Source organism: Thalia democratica, chromosome 8, assembly GCF_965202585.1.
Source record: "Thalia democratica chromosome 8, ktThaDemo2.hap1.1, whole genome shotgun sequence".
Lineage (NCBI taxonomy): Eukaryota > Metazoa > Chordata > Thaliacea > Salpida > Salpidae > Thalia > Thalia democratica.
In genome coordinates, this window is record NC_139172.1 from 1,337,114 (window position 1) to 1,350,550 (window position 13,437).

The 13,437-nt window shown below is 29.4% G+C and overlaps 3 protein-coding genes across 3 annotated transcripts; all 3 read right to left on the reverse strand.

The window, feature by feature from the left end:
• Positions 1 to 225: 225 nt before the first annotated feature.
• Positions 226 to 2,139, reverse strand: LOC145842253 (nuclear RNA export factor 1-like). The gene is made up of 3 exons (XM_082949673.1): positions 2,105 to 2,139; positions 1,349 to 1,819; positions 226 to 1,219 (listed from the first exon to the last, which is right to left on the reverse strand). Exons 1-3 carry the CDS (start codon positions 2,137 to 2,139, stop codon positions 226 to 228), a joined length of 1,500 nt encoding a protein of 499 aa, XP_082805799.1.
• Positions 2,140 to 5,384: 3,245 nt separating this feature from the next.
• On the reverse strand, positions 5,385 to 7,298 carry LOC145842256 (nuclear RNA export factor 1-like). The gene is made up of 3 exons (XM_082949676.1): positions 7,264 to 7,298; positions 6,508 to 6,978; positions 5,385 to 6,378 (listed from the first exon to the last, which is right to left on the reverse strand). The coding sequence occupies exons 1-3, from the start codon at positions 7,296 to 7,298 to the stop codon at positions 5,385 to 5,387; spliced, it is 1,500 nt and encodes a 499-aa protein (XP_082805802.1).
• A 3,244-nt stretch (positions 7,299 to 10,542) lies between these two features.
• LOC145842257 (nuclear RNA export factor 1-like) lies at positions 10,543 to 12,456 on the reverse strand. Its single transcript, XM_082949677.1, has 3 exons — positions 12,422 to 12,456; positions 11,666 to 12,136; positions 10,543 to 11,536 (listed from the first exon to the last, which is right to left on the reverse strand). The coding sequence occupies exons 1-3, from the start codon at positions 12,454 to 12,456 to the stop codon at positions 10,543 to 10,545; spliced, it is 1,500 nt and encodes a 499-aa protein (XP_082805803.1).
• Positions 12,457 to 13,437: the final 981 nt, after the last annotated feature.

Here is a 13,437-nt window from a genome sequence, read left to right on the forward strand (position 1 = left end):
CTTTTATTTTACTTAGACCATTTTTTAGCTTATACTTATTGATAATATAAAAATTTATTTTTTTTTAATTAAAATTTATTAAAATTGTAAAAGAAAACAACAACAAATAAAAGAGCTCAATTAAAAATTTGTTAAAATCAAGGGAAAAAATAACAAGAAAAGAAGCTTTTAGTTAAGATCGATAGTTCGTTTTAGCTTCTTTGTTTTTATTTTGTTAACAGTATTTTAGAATTGATATGCTTCAAGCGGTATGTGGTTGTTTTTGTGCAGTTCCATAAAATTTCTTCCGGCTTTATCATAATCCCACCCGTTGTTGTGCAGACATTCGTGCGAATATTTCTCGTTCATTCCTGAGTCTTTCATGAAAGTTTTCAGCATCTCCGTTCGCACGTCACACGGCGGTCGTGGCAACTGGTTGATTGCGGCCACCTTGGCGGCGTTTTCTTTCTTTTCGGCGACCGATTGGTTCCTGATATGGAGCATGTCGCTCAGTATTGTAAATTTAATTTCAGCGGAAATTGCGCAGGATATGCTTCTGGTGAAGGCGCGAACTTTACCACCGGCTTCTTCAAAAGTGCCGCTGATAACGTAACTGATGAACTCACTAGAGCAGAACGTGACATCACAAACAAAGCTGTCCATGATGTGTTTTGATAAGGGTAGCTTGCGCAACGCTTTCACAATTTCCTCTCTCCCAAAGTTATACTTTTTGGAATCGGACTTATTACAACCGACTCTGACTTTCTGTCGGTTGTTTGGTGTGCACTCCTTGCACACTTCCAAGTATTTTTTCATTGTAGAATCTTTATCATTGCTAGAAATTGTCAAGCTAAACTGTGAATCTTTACAGTAAAAGTTGCTTGCATCATCTGAGGTTTTTACTTTGTCAAGGCAACTGAATAAGTTTTTGACATGATTGATGAACACTTCTTTTGCACTATCAGAAAGCAGCATAAAGTTGCTTCCCATAGTTTTTGGTATTTCATACTCTGCAACATCTATTTTAACTGGAGGCTCATAACCTCTGCAGTTAAGTTTGATCAAGTCTGGAAAGAGTTTTCGCCAGTTGCTTATATCATTTACAGTTGCATCTTGACTGCTATCGTATAACTTAAGCTCAATTAAATTCCAATCTCTTAATGCTTTCAAATCTTTTACGATTTTAATGTGATTTTCAGAAACTGAGAGACGGTTAATATTGGGAAACATATCAATGAGGCTGTTTTTGAGAAAGCCAATTGATTTATAACTTAAGTTATTTTTTTCTAAATTTAATGTTGTGATTCTTTTATTTTGATCACTTCCTCTGAACAGCGAATCTAATGTTTTTACAATAATTGTAAAATACTCGCTTCTATGCAGGTTAATTCTGATACCTTGCTTCTTCAGAGTTTTGTCAAAGCTGAGACCGCTCAAGTCAAGAACGCCTTGTTCTAAATAGACCCGGCTTTTGATGCACTGCTTAATGCTTTCTAGTTGGTCGTCACGGTATACATCAGACTTTGCTGTGTACCTAACTACTTTCAGCATATCATTACCGAAACTGCTGGTAAGTTGACGGTTGCAACTCAACAGCGCATCTGCTTTGCCTTTTCCAAGCACATAGAAACTAGCATCACCGTTGAAAACGTGATACTGCCTGTATTCTATGGGAGCATCAATAATTTTACTCATTTTTTCAATCAATTGAGTTTCAACTTCATCTGCGCCTCGAAATACTTTTATTTGGTACCAGGCGTTTTCTACATCAACTTTTGACTTATTGATGTTGTTGAAGTTGTTTTTGATTGCGGCAGGAGATATTTTGATATTTTCTCTCCTGTCAATTTTAAACTTTCTTATTATTGATCCTCTGTTTCGGCTCAACGGGTCACTGTGAAATTTAATACATTAAAGTTTTGTTTTACAAGGTAGTAAAACCTTGTACTCATAACCAAAACCTTGTACTCAAAACAATTGAATTTTTATTCAATATTATATTTTGATAAATGTTTTAGTTATTTTTATTATTAGTCTTAAGAGTTTACGTATAATAAAAAAGTACAAAAACTTAATATTTCAATTATACGAAAAATAAGTTTAAAAAAAACAAACAACAACTTACAATTTCTTTTTGTGAGCGTATAAGTCTCCCTTCATAATGACACAACCGTCATTATCTATATCATTATTATTTTGTGGTCGTCGTTTTCCAAGGCGGTCATAAACTGTTTTCCTTTAAAATAGTTTTTGTTTAACAATTTAAAAGTTTCATTATGAAATCGAAAAAATATACCATTCATGAGGAACGGTCTATAAAGCGTTACAAACAATTTATAAAACCTGAGTTACTGTAGTCTCAAATTTAAATATAAAATAGAATATCATAAGTATAGTATTGAGAAAAACAAACTACTGTTGAATAAATAATTTAAAAACATTGCGATTCAATATTTGTATTCAAGCTAACTTTGTAAATAACCAACTTTCAATTTCATTTTTAAATAACTCAACTTAATTCTATTTAAACTAGTTGTTAATTAAAACCTTTGTTTTCCTAGACGACCCTTGACTTTGTAACATTTCATTTTGTTTTTGTAACGTTTTCTACCACTTTTGTACGATATAGAACATTTTTCTAATGTCTTAGGTTCGTAACAATCTCCGTGATCAACATGATGTAATGAGATGTTAAGTCTTTCATCATGATCATTGTTTTTTTTATGAGATTCTGAAAAATAGTTTGTTTCGACGTTTAGCTAATTTACATGACTAAAAATATTATAAAAACACATTTACCTAGGTAACTTAAAAACTTATATAACTTAATAACGGTAAGAAAAAACATCTTAATAATTTTATAAGAACACTGTAAACATTACCTCTGCTTTTAGGTGGTTTATATAATTGAATACTTTTCTTTTGAACTGTAATGTTTTTCATTTTTGACAGTAAATCTTCCATATTTGTCATTATTTATTTGCGTTATATGTTACTAAGCTGTTCTGAAAATACGCCACTAGTTAGTTTAAGTACAGTCATCTATTCATTTTTCTAAAATACATATATTAAATAAAAATTAGAGACATGTATCATAAAACCATTTTTGTTGTGCAAAAAAGTAAAACATGTTTCAGCTAATACTTATCAACTACTTTTGTTAGCAACTAATTATATCATAAACGTCAATTAAGTAGCTTTAGGTTTTATCAGAGTAAGATAAAAAGTAAGATCAATTAAGTAAGATCAAAAGTTTAAAATTACATAATTAATTTGTGTTAATGTAATCATAAACTGTTAATAACTGTTAAAAACTGTTAAAATTACGAGTAAATTCAGTTTGAAACTTGCTTTGTTATATTTTAAATCCCACAATACTAACTATAAGTAACAAATATAGTTTTATAATTTTTAAAACAATTGTAGTTATAACATCAAACTTTAAAATTATTTAAGTTAAAAGAAGCATAATTAACTTAAGCTTTTAACACAAACTAAATTTTACATAAATTATTATTTGGTGTGCTGCTATAATTAGACTGAATATCTGATGCAATACTACTCTAAAATACTAATTTACAAGTATGATTTAGTTATAAGTACTAAATTATAACTTAAATGTCCTTTCTCGAGAATTTTCTTAAACCTGTCGTCTCAATAACTATAGGTTTTTATATTTACTTATAAACAACTTTGTCATATTAATCTTACATTATATTATAATTATATTTTTTCTAACTATTTTATCAAAGTCATCAAGTGATATCTATCACTTAATACAATACACTTTTAGCTAGCTTTAATTCTAACCTAATCATAATGTAAACTAAAAACAAACAAAAAGTGCCTTGGTTTGTTAACAAAATTAAACTTGTCTGACTTTTTTTGCTTAACTTTTAATAAACAATGAGTTTTTATAAACTTTCATGTATTATTTTTTTCAAAGGTAAAACTATTTTGTTATTGTACTAGCCAAATCATATCTATTTATTTTTAGATACTAAAGTATAATAAAAACATGGTCAACTTTAGAACTTGAACAAACAATTTTTCATATAAAATAACAATATTAAACTTTAAGACTATTCCAGCTAGTAAAAAACTAATTTACGTAAGCTTCCGTACAAACTAAAACTTACATGTTGCTCTCTTGACTGCTAAGCTCAAATGAAAAAAATTTGATAAGTTCAACTATTTATACAAAAACTGCGCCAACTAGTGGCAATTGCGTCAGTATTCGAATATGGCCATTTTTTTGTCTGGCACCAGTACTCAGGGTTAAAACAATAAATAATGCAAGTAACTTCTAGCAACGTTCTGACTTTTTTTGCTTAACTTTTAATAAACAATAAGTTTTTATAAATTTTCATGTATTATTTTTTTCAAAGGTAAAACTATTTTTTTATTGTACTAGCCAAATCATATCTATTTATTTTTAGATACTAAAGTATAATAAAAACATGGTCAACTTTAGAACTTGAACAAACAATTTTTTATACAATTAACAATATTGAACGTACGAAAAAAAAAAGCGCTCAAATATTTGGTCCTAGGACCTGATGTACGAAAAAACCTTTCGGTTATTGAGTCATACACCAGGATACAGTTTAATGTCATGTCCAGGACAGAATACTAAACTTAACTAACTAAATATAACTATTTAAGCTAGTACAAAACTAATTTGCATAAGCTTTTGCACAAATATCGAAAGCCGTCCTCTAGTTTTTGTTTAATTTTATACATGTCAGTCTTATATTCAATAAAAAACTAAATTTTGCCAAATCTCGGTTCAGTTTATTTTCAAACATGACCAATGGGATTTATCAGTGCAAACACTTTTATTTCTTAAAATATTAGACTGTAGTCTAAATTAAACTATTTATCTATAATAATAATAAACTGAAAGTATCCAAACGAAAGTATGATATTTAAAATGATTGAGTTACAGTAAAGCCTTATGTTTTATATTATATGACCTTGATGTTTTAATGCAAATGAAATAGTTTTGGAGTAGGCAATCTAAGTATTATTTTTATATAAAATAATTCATTTATTGTAATTTATTTCTATTGTATTAGATATTATTTTATGATAATTAATACTAAACATCAATTTCTTTGCATAAAAAACTCTTCTATCAAAGGTTTTCGCATTCTTTTCTGCGGATATATCAGTGAAAACTTTTATTTTACTTAGACCATTTTTTAGCTTATACTTATTGATAATATAAAAACTTATTTTTTTTTAATTAAAATTTATTAAAATTGTAAAAGAAAACAACAACAAATAAAAGAGCTCAATTAAAAATTTGTTAAAATCAAGGGAAAAAATAACAAGAAAAGAAGCTTTTAGTTAAGATCGATAGTTCGTTTTAGCTTCTTTGTTTTTATTTTGTTAACAGTATTTTAGAATTGATATGCTTCAAGCGGTATGTGGTTGTTTTTGTGCAGTTCCATAAAATTTCTTCCGGCTTTATCATAATCCCACCCGTTGTTGTGCAGACATTCGTGCGAATATTTCTCGTTCATTCCTGAGTCTTTCATGAAAGTTTTCAACATCTCCGTTCGCACGTCACACGGCGGTCGTGGCAACTGGTTGATTGCGGCCACCTTGGCGGCGTTTTCTTTCTTTTCGGCGACCGATTGGTTCCTGATATGGAGCATGTCGCTCAGTATTGTAAATTTAATTTCAGCGGAAATTGCGCAGGATATGCTTCTGGTGAAGGCGCGAACTTTACCACCGGCTTCTTCAAAAGTGCCGCTGATAACGTAACTGATGAACTCACTAGAGCAGAACGTGACATCACAAACAAAGCTGTCCATGATGTGTTTTGATAAGGGTAGCTTGCGCAACGCTTTCACAATTTCCTCTCTCCCAAAGTTATACTTTTTGGAATCGGACTTATTACAACCGACTCTGACTTTCTGTCGGTTGTTTGGTGTGCACTCCTTGCACACTTCCAAGTATTTTTTCATTGTAGAATCTTTATCATTGCTAGAAATTGTCAAGCTAAACTGTGAATCTTTACAGTAAAAGTTGCTTGCATCATCTGAGGTTTTTACTTTGTCAAGGCAACTGAATAAGTTTTTGACATGATTGATGAACACTTCTTTTGCACTATCAGAAAGCAGCATAAAGTTGCTTCCCATAGTTTTTGGTATTTCATACTCTGCAACATCTATTTTAACTGGAGGCTCATAATCTCTGCAGTTAAGTTTGATCAAGTCTGGAAAGAGTTTTCGCCAGTTGCTTATATCATTTACAGTTGCATCTTGACTGCTATCGTATAACTTAAGCTCAATTAAATTCCAATCTCTTAATGCTTTCAAATCTTTTACGATTTTAATGTGATTTTCAGAAACTGAGAGACGGTTAATATTGGGAAACATATCAATGAGGCTGTTTTTGAGAAAGCCAATTGATTTATAACTTAAGTTATTTTTTTCTAAATTTAATGTTGTGATTCTTTTATTTTGATCACTTCCTCTGAACAGCGAATCTAATGTTTTTACAATAATTGTAAAATACTCGCTTCTATGCAGGTTAATTCTGATACCTTGCTTCTTCAGAGTTTTGTCAAAGCTGAGACCGCTCAAGTCAAGAACGCCTTGTTCTAAATAGACCCGGCTTTTGATGCACTGCTTAATGCTTTCTAGTTGGTCGTCACGGTATACATCAGACTTTGCTGTGTACCTAACTACTTTCAGCATATCATTACCGAAACTGCTGGTAAGTTGACGGTTGCAACTCAACAGCGCATCTGCTTTGCCTTTTCCAAGCACATAGAAACTAGCATCACCGTTGAAAACGTGATACTGCCTGTATTCTATGGGAGCATCAATAATTTTACTCATTTTTTCAATCAATTGAGTTTCAACTTCATCTGCGCCTCGAAATACTTTTATTTGGTACCAGGCGTTTTCTACATCAACTTTTGACTTATTGATGTTGTTGAAGTTGTTTTTGATTGCGGCAGGAGATATTTTGATATTTTCTCTCCTGTCAATTTTAAACTTTCTTATTATTGATCCTCTGTTTCGGCTCAACGGGTCACTGTGAAATTTAATACATTAAAGTTTTGTTTTACAAGGTAGTAAAACCTTGTACTCATAACCAAAACCTTGTACTCAAAACAATTGAATTTTTATTCAATATTATATTTTGATAAATGTTTTAGTTATTTTTATTATTAGTCTTAAGAGTTTACGTATAATAAAAAAGTACAAAAACTTAATATTTCAATTATACGAAAAATAAGTTTAAAAAAAACAAACAACAACTTACAATTTCTTTTTGTGAGCGTATAAGTCTCCCTTCATAATGACACAACCGTCATTATCTATATCATTATTATTTTGTGGTCGTCGTTTTCCAAGGCGGTCATAAACTGTTTTCCTTTAAAATAGTTTTTGTTTAACAATTTAAAAGTTTCATTATGAAATCGAAAAAATATACCATTCATGAGGAACGGTCTATAAAGCGTTACAAACAATTTATAAAACCTGAGTTACTGTAGTCTCAAATTTAAATATAAAATAGAATATCATAAGTATAGTATTGAGAAAAACAAACTACTGTTGAATAAATAATTTAAAAACATTGCGATTCAATATTTGTATTCAAGCTAACTTTGTAAATAACCAACTTTCAATTTCATTTTTAAATAACTCAACTTAATTCTATTTAAACTAGTTGTTGATTAAAACCTTTGTTTTACTAGACGACCCTTGACTTTGTAACATTTCATTTTGTTTTTGTAACGTTTTCTACCACTTTTGTACGATATAGAACATTTTTCTAATGTCTTAGGTTCGTAACAATCTCCGTGATCAACATGATGTAATGAGATGTTAAGTCTTTCATCATGATCATTGTTTTTTTTATGAGATTCTGAAAAATAGTTTGTTTCGACGTTTAGCTAATTTACATGACTAAAAATATTATAAAAACACATTTACCTAGGTAACTTAAAAACTTATATAACTTAATAACGGTAAGAAAAAACATCTTAATAATTTTATAAGAACACTGTAAACATTACCTCTGCTTTTAGGTGGTTTATATAATTGAATACTTTTCTTTTGAACTGTAATGTTTTTCATTTTTGACAGTAAATCTTCCATATTTGTCATTATTTATTTGCGTTATATGTTACTAAGCTGTTCTGAAAATACGCCACTAGTTAGTTTAAGTACAGTCATCTATTCATTTTTCTAAAATACATATATTAAATAAAAATTAGAGACATGTATCATAAAACCATTTTTGTTGTGCAAAAAAGTAAAACATGTTTCAGCTAATACTTATCAACTACTTTTGTTAGCAACTAATTATATCATAAACGTCAATTAAGTAGCTTTAGGTTTTATCAGAGTAAGATAAAAAGTAAGATCAATTAAGTAAGATCAAAAGTTTAAAATTACATAATTAATTTGTGTTAATGTAATTATAAACTGTTATAACTGTTAAAAACTGTTAAAATTACGAGTAAATTCAGTTTGAAACTTGCTTTGTTATATTTTAAATCCCACAATACTAACTATAAGTAACAAATATAGTTTTATAATTTTTAAAACAATTGTAGTTATAACATCAAACTTTAAAATTATTTAAGTTAAAAGAAGCATAATTAACTTAAGCTTTTAACACAAACTAAATTTTACATAAATTATTATTTGGTGTGCTGCTATAATTAGACTGAATATCTGATGCAATACTACTCTAAAATACTAATTTACAAGTATGATTTAGTTATAAGTACTAAATTATAACTTAAATGTCCTTTCTCGAGAATTTTCTTAAACCTGTCGTCTCAATAACTATAGGTTTTTATATTTACTTATAAACAACTTTGTCATATTAATCTTACATTATATTATAATTATATTTTTTCTAACTATTTTATCAAAGTCATCAAGTGATATCTATCACTTAATACAATACACTTTTAGCTAGCTTTAATTCTAACCTAATCATAATGTAAACTAAAAACAAACAAAAAGTGCCTTGGTTTGTTAACAAAATTAAACTTGTCTGACTTTTTTTGCTTAACTTTTAATAAACAATGAGTTTTTATAAACTTTCATGTATTATTTTTTTCAAAGGTAAAACTATTTTGTTATTGTACTAGCCAAATCATATCTATTTATTTTTAGATACTAAAGTATAATAAAAACATGGTCAACTTTAGAACTTGAACAAACAATTTTTCATATAAAATAACAATATTAAACTTTAAGACTATTCCAGCTAGTAAAAAACTAATTTACGTAAGCTTCCGTACAAACTAAAACTTACATGTTGCTCTCTTGACTGCTAAGCTCAAATGAAAAAAATTTGATAAGTTCAACTATTTATACAAAAACTGCGCCAACTAGTGGCAATTGCGTCAGTATTCGAATATGGCCATTTTTTTGTCTGGCACCAGTACTCAGGGTTAAAACAATAAATAATGCAAGTAACTTCTAGCAACGTTCTGACTTTTTTTGCTTAACTTTTAATAAACAATAAGTTTTTATAAATTTTCATGTATTATTTTTTTCAAAGGTAAAACTATTTTTTTATTGTACTAGCCAAATCATATCTATTTATTTTTAGATACTAAAGTATAATAAAAACATGGTCAACTTTAGAACTTGAACAAACAATTTTTTATACAATTAACAATATTGAACGTACGAAAAAAAAAAGCGCTCAAATATTTGGTCCTAGGACCTGATGTACGAAAAAACCTTTCGTTTATTGAGTCATACACCAGGATACAGTTTAATGTCATGTCCAGGACAGAATACTAAACTTAACTAACTAAATATAACTATTTAAGCTAGTACAAAACTAATTTGCATAAGCTTTTGCACAAATATCGAAAGCCGTCCTCTAGTTTTTGTTTAATTTTATACATGTCAGTCTTATATTCAATAAAAAACTAAATTTTGCCAAATCTCGGTTCAGTTTATTTTCAAACATGACCAATGGGATTTATCAGTGCAAACACTTTTATTTCTTAAAATATTAGACTGTAGTCTAAATTAAACTATTTATCTATAATAATAATAAACTGAAAGTATCCAAACGAAAGTATGATATTTAAAATGATTGAGTTACAGTAAAGCCTTATGTTTTATATTATATGACCTTGATGTTTTAATGCAAATGAAATAGTTTTGGAGTAGGCAATCTAAGTATTATTTTTATATAAAATAATTCATTTATTGTAATTTATTTCTATTGTATTAGATATTATTTTATGATAATTAATACTAAACATCAATTTCTTTGCATAAAAAACTCTTCTATCAAAGGTTTTCGCATTCTTTTCTGCGGATATATCAGTGAAAACTTTTATTTTACTTAGACCATTTTTTAGCTTATACTTATTGATAATATAAAAACTTATTTTTTTTTAATTAAAATTTATTAAAGTTGTAAAAGAAAACAACAACAAATAAAAGAGCTCAATTAAAAATTTGTTAAAATCAAGGGAAAAAATAACAAGAAAAGAAGCTTTTAGTTAAGATCGATAGTTCGTTTTAGCTTCTTTGTTTTTATTTTGTTAACAGTATTTTAGAATTGATATGCTTCAAGCGGTATGTGGTTGTTTTTGTGCAGTTCCATAAAATTTCTTCCGGCTTTATCATAATCCCACCCGTTGTTGTGCAGACATTCGTGCGAATATTTCTCGTTCATTCCTGAGTCTTTCATGAAAGTTTTCAACATCTCCGTTCGCACGTCACACGGCGGTCGTGGCAACTGGTTGATTGCGGCCACCTTGGCGGCGTTTTCTTTCTTTTCGGCGACCGATTGGTTCCTGATATGGAGCATGTCGCTCAGTATTGTAAATTTAATTTCAGCGGAAATTGCGCAGGATATGCTTCTGGTGAAGGCGCGAACTTTACCACCGGCTTCTTCAAAAGTGCCGCTGATAACGTAACTGATGAACTCACTAGAGCAGAACGTGACATCACAAACAAAGCTGTCCATGATGTGTTTTGATAAGGGTAGCTTGCGCAACGCTTTCACAATTTCCTCTCTCCCAAAGTTATACTTTTTGGAATCGGACTTATTACAACCGACTCTGACTTTCTGTCGGTTGTTTGGTGTGCACTCCTTGCACACTTCCAAGTATTTTTTCATTGTAGAATCTTTATCATTGCTAGAAATTGTCAAGCTAAACTGTGAATCTTTACAGTAAAAGTTGCTTGCATCATCTGAGGTTTTTACTTTGTCAAGGCAACTGAATAAGTTTTTGACATGATTGATGAACACTTCTTTTGCACTATCAGAAAGCAGCATAAAGTTGCTTCCCATAGTTTTTGGTATTTCATACTCTGCAACATCTATTTTAACTGGAGGCTCATAATCTCTGCAGTTAAGTTTGATCAAGTCTGGAAAGAGTTTTCGCCAGTTGCTTATATCATTTACAGTTGCATCTTGACTGCTATCGTATAACTTAAGCTCAATTAAATTCCAATCTCTTAATGCTTTCAAATCTTTTACGATTTTAATGTGATTTTCAGAAACTGAGAGACGGTTAATATTGGGAAACATATCAATGAGGCTGTTTTTGAGAAAGCCAATTGATTTATAACTTAAGTTATTTTTTTCTAAATTTAATGTTGTGATTCTTTTATTTTGATCACTTCCTCTGAACAGCGAATCTAATGTTTTTACAATAATTGTAAAATACTCGCTTCTATGCAGGTTAATTCTGATACCTTGCTTCTTCAGAGTTTTGTCAAAGCTGAGACCGCTCAAGTCAAGAACGCCTTGTTCTAAATAGACCCGGCTTTTGATGCACTGCTTAATGCTTTCTAGTTGGTCGTCACGGTATACATCAGACTTTGCTGTGTACCTAACTACTTTCAGCATATCATTACCGAAACTGCTGGTAAGTTGACGGTTGCAACTCAACAGCGCATCTGCTTTGCCTTTTCCAAGCACATAGAAACTAGCATCACCGTTGAAAACGTGATACTGCCTGTATTCTATGGGAGCATCAATAATTTTACTCATTTTTTCAATCAATTGAGTTTCAACTTCATCTGCGCCTCGAAATACTTTTATTTGGTACCAGGCGTTTTCTACATCAACTTTTGACTTATTGATGTTGTTGAAGTTGTTTTTGATTGCGGCAGGAGATATTTTGATATTTTCTCTCCTGTCAATTTTAAACTTTCTTATTATTGATCCTCTGTTTCGGCTCAACGGGTCACTGTGAAATTTAATACATTAAAGTTTTGTTTTACAAGGTAGTAAAACCTTGTACTCATAACCAAAACCTTGTACTCAAAAAAATTGAATTTTTATTCAATATTATATTTTGATAAATGTTTTAGTTATTTTTATTATTAGTCTTAAGAGTTTACGTATAATAAAAAAGTACAAAAACTTAATATTTCAATTATACGAAAAATAAGTTTAAAAAAAACAAACAACAACTTACAATTTCTTTTTGTGAGCGTATAAGTCTCCCTTCATAATGACACAACCGTCATTATCTATATCATTATTATTTTGTGGTCGTCGTTTTCCAAGGCGGTCATAAACTGTTTTCCTTTAAAATAGTTTTTGTTTAACAATTTAAAAGTTTCATTATGAAATCGAAAAAATATACCATTCATGAGAAACGGTCTATAAAGCGTTACAAACAATTTATAAAACCTGAGTTACTGTAGTCTCAAATTTAAATATAAAATAGAATATCATAAGTATAGTATTGAGAAAAACAAACTACTGTTGAATAAATAATTTAAAAACATTGCGATTCAATATTTGTATTCAAGCTAACTTTGTAAATAACCAACTTTCAATTTCATTTTTAAATAACTCAACTTAATTCTATTTAAACTAGTTGTTAATTAAAACCTTTGTTTTCCTAGACGACCCTTGACTTTGTAACATTTCATTTTGTTTTTGTAACGTTTTCTACCACTTTTGTACGATATAGAACATTTTTCTAATGTCTTAGGTTCGTAACAATCTCCGTGATCAACATGATGTAATGAGATGTTAAGTCTTTCATCATGATCATTGTTTTTTTTATGAGATTCTGAAAAATAGTTTGTTTCGACGTTTAGCTAATTTACATGACTAAAAATATTATAAAAACACATTTACCTAGGTAACTTAAAAACTTATATAACTTAATAACGGTAAGAAAAAACATCTTAATAATTTTATAAGAACACTGTAAACATTACCTCTGCTTTTAGGTGGTTTATATAATTGAATACTTTTCTTTTGAACTGTAATGTTTTTCATTTTTGACAGTAAATCTTCCATATTTGTCATTATTTATTTGCGTTATATGTTACTAAGCTGTTCTGAAAATACGCCACTAGTTAGTTTAAGTACAGTCATCTATTCATTTTTCTAAAATACATATATTAAATAAAAATTAGAGACATGTATCATAAAACCATTTTTGTTGTGCAAAAAAGTAAAACATGTTTCAGCTAA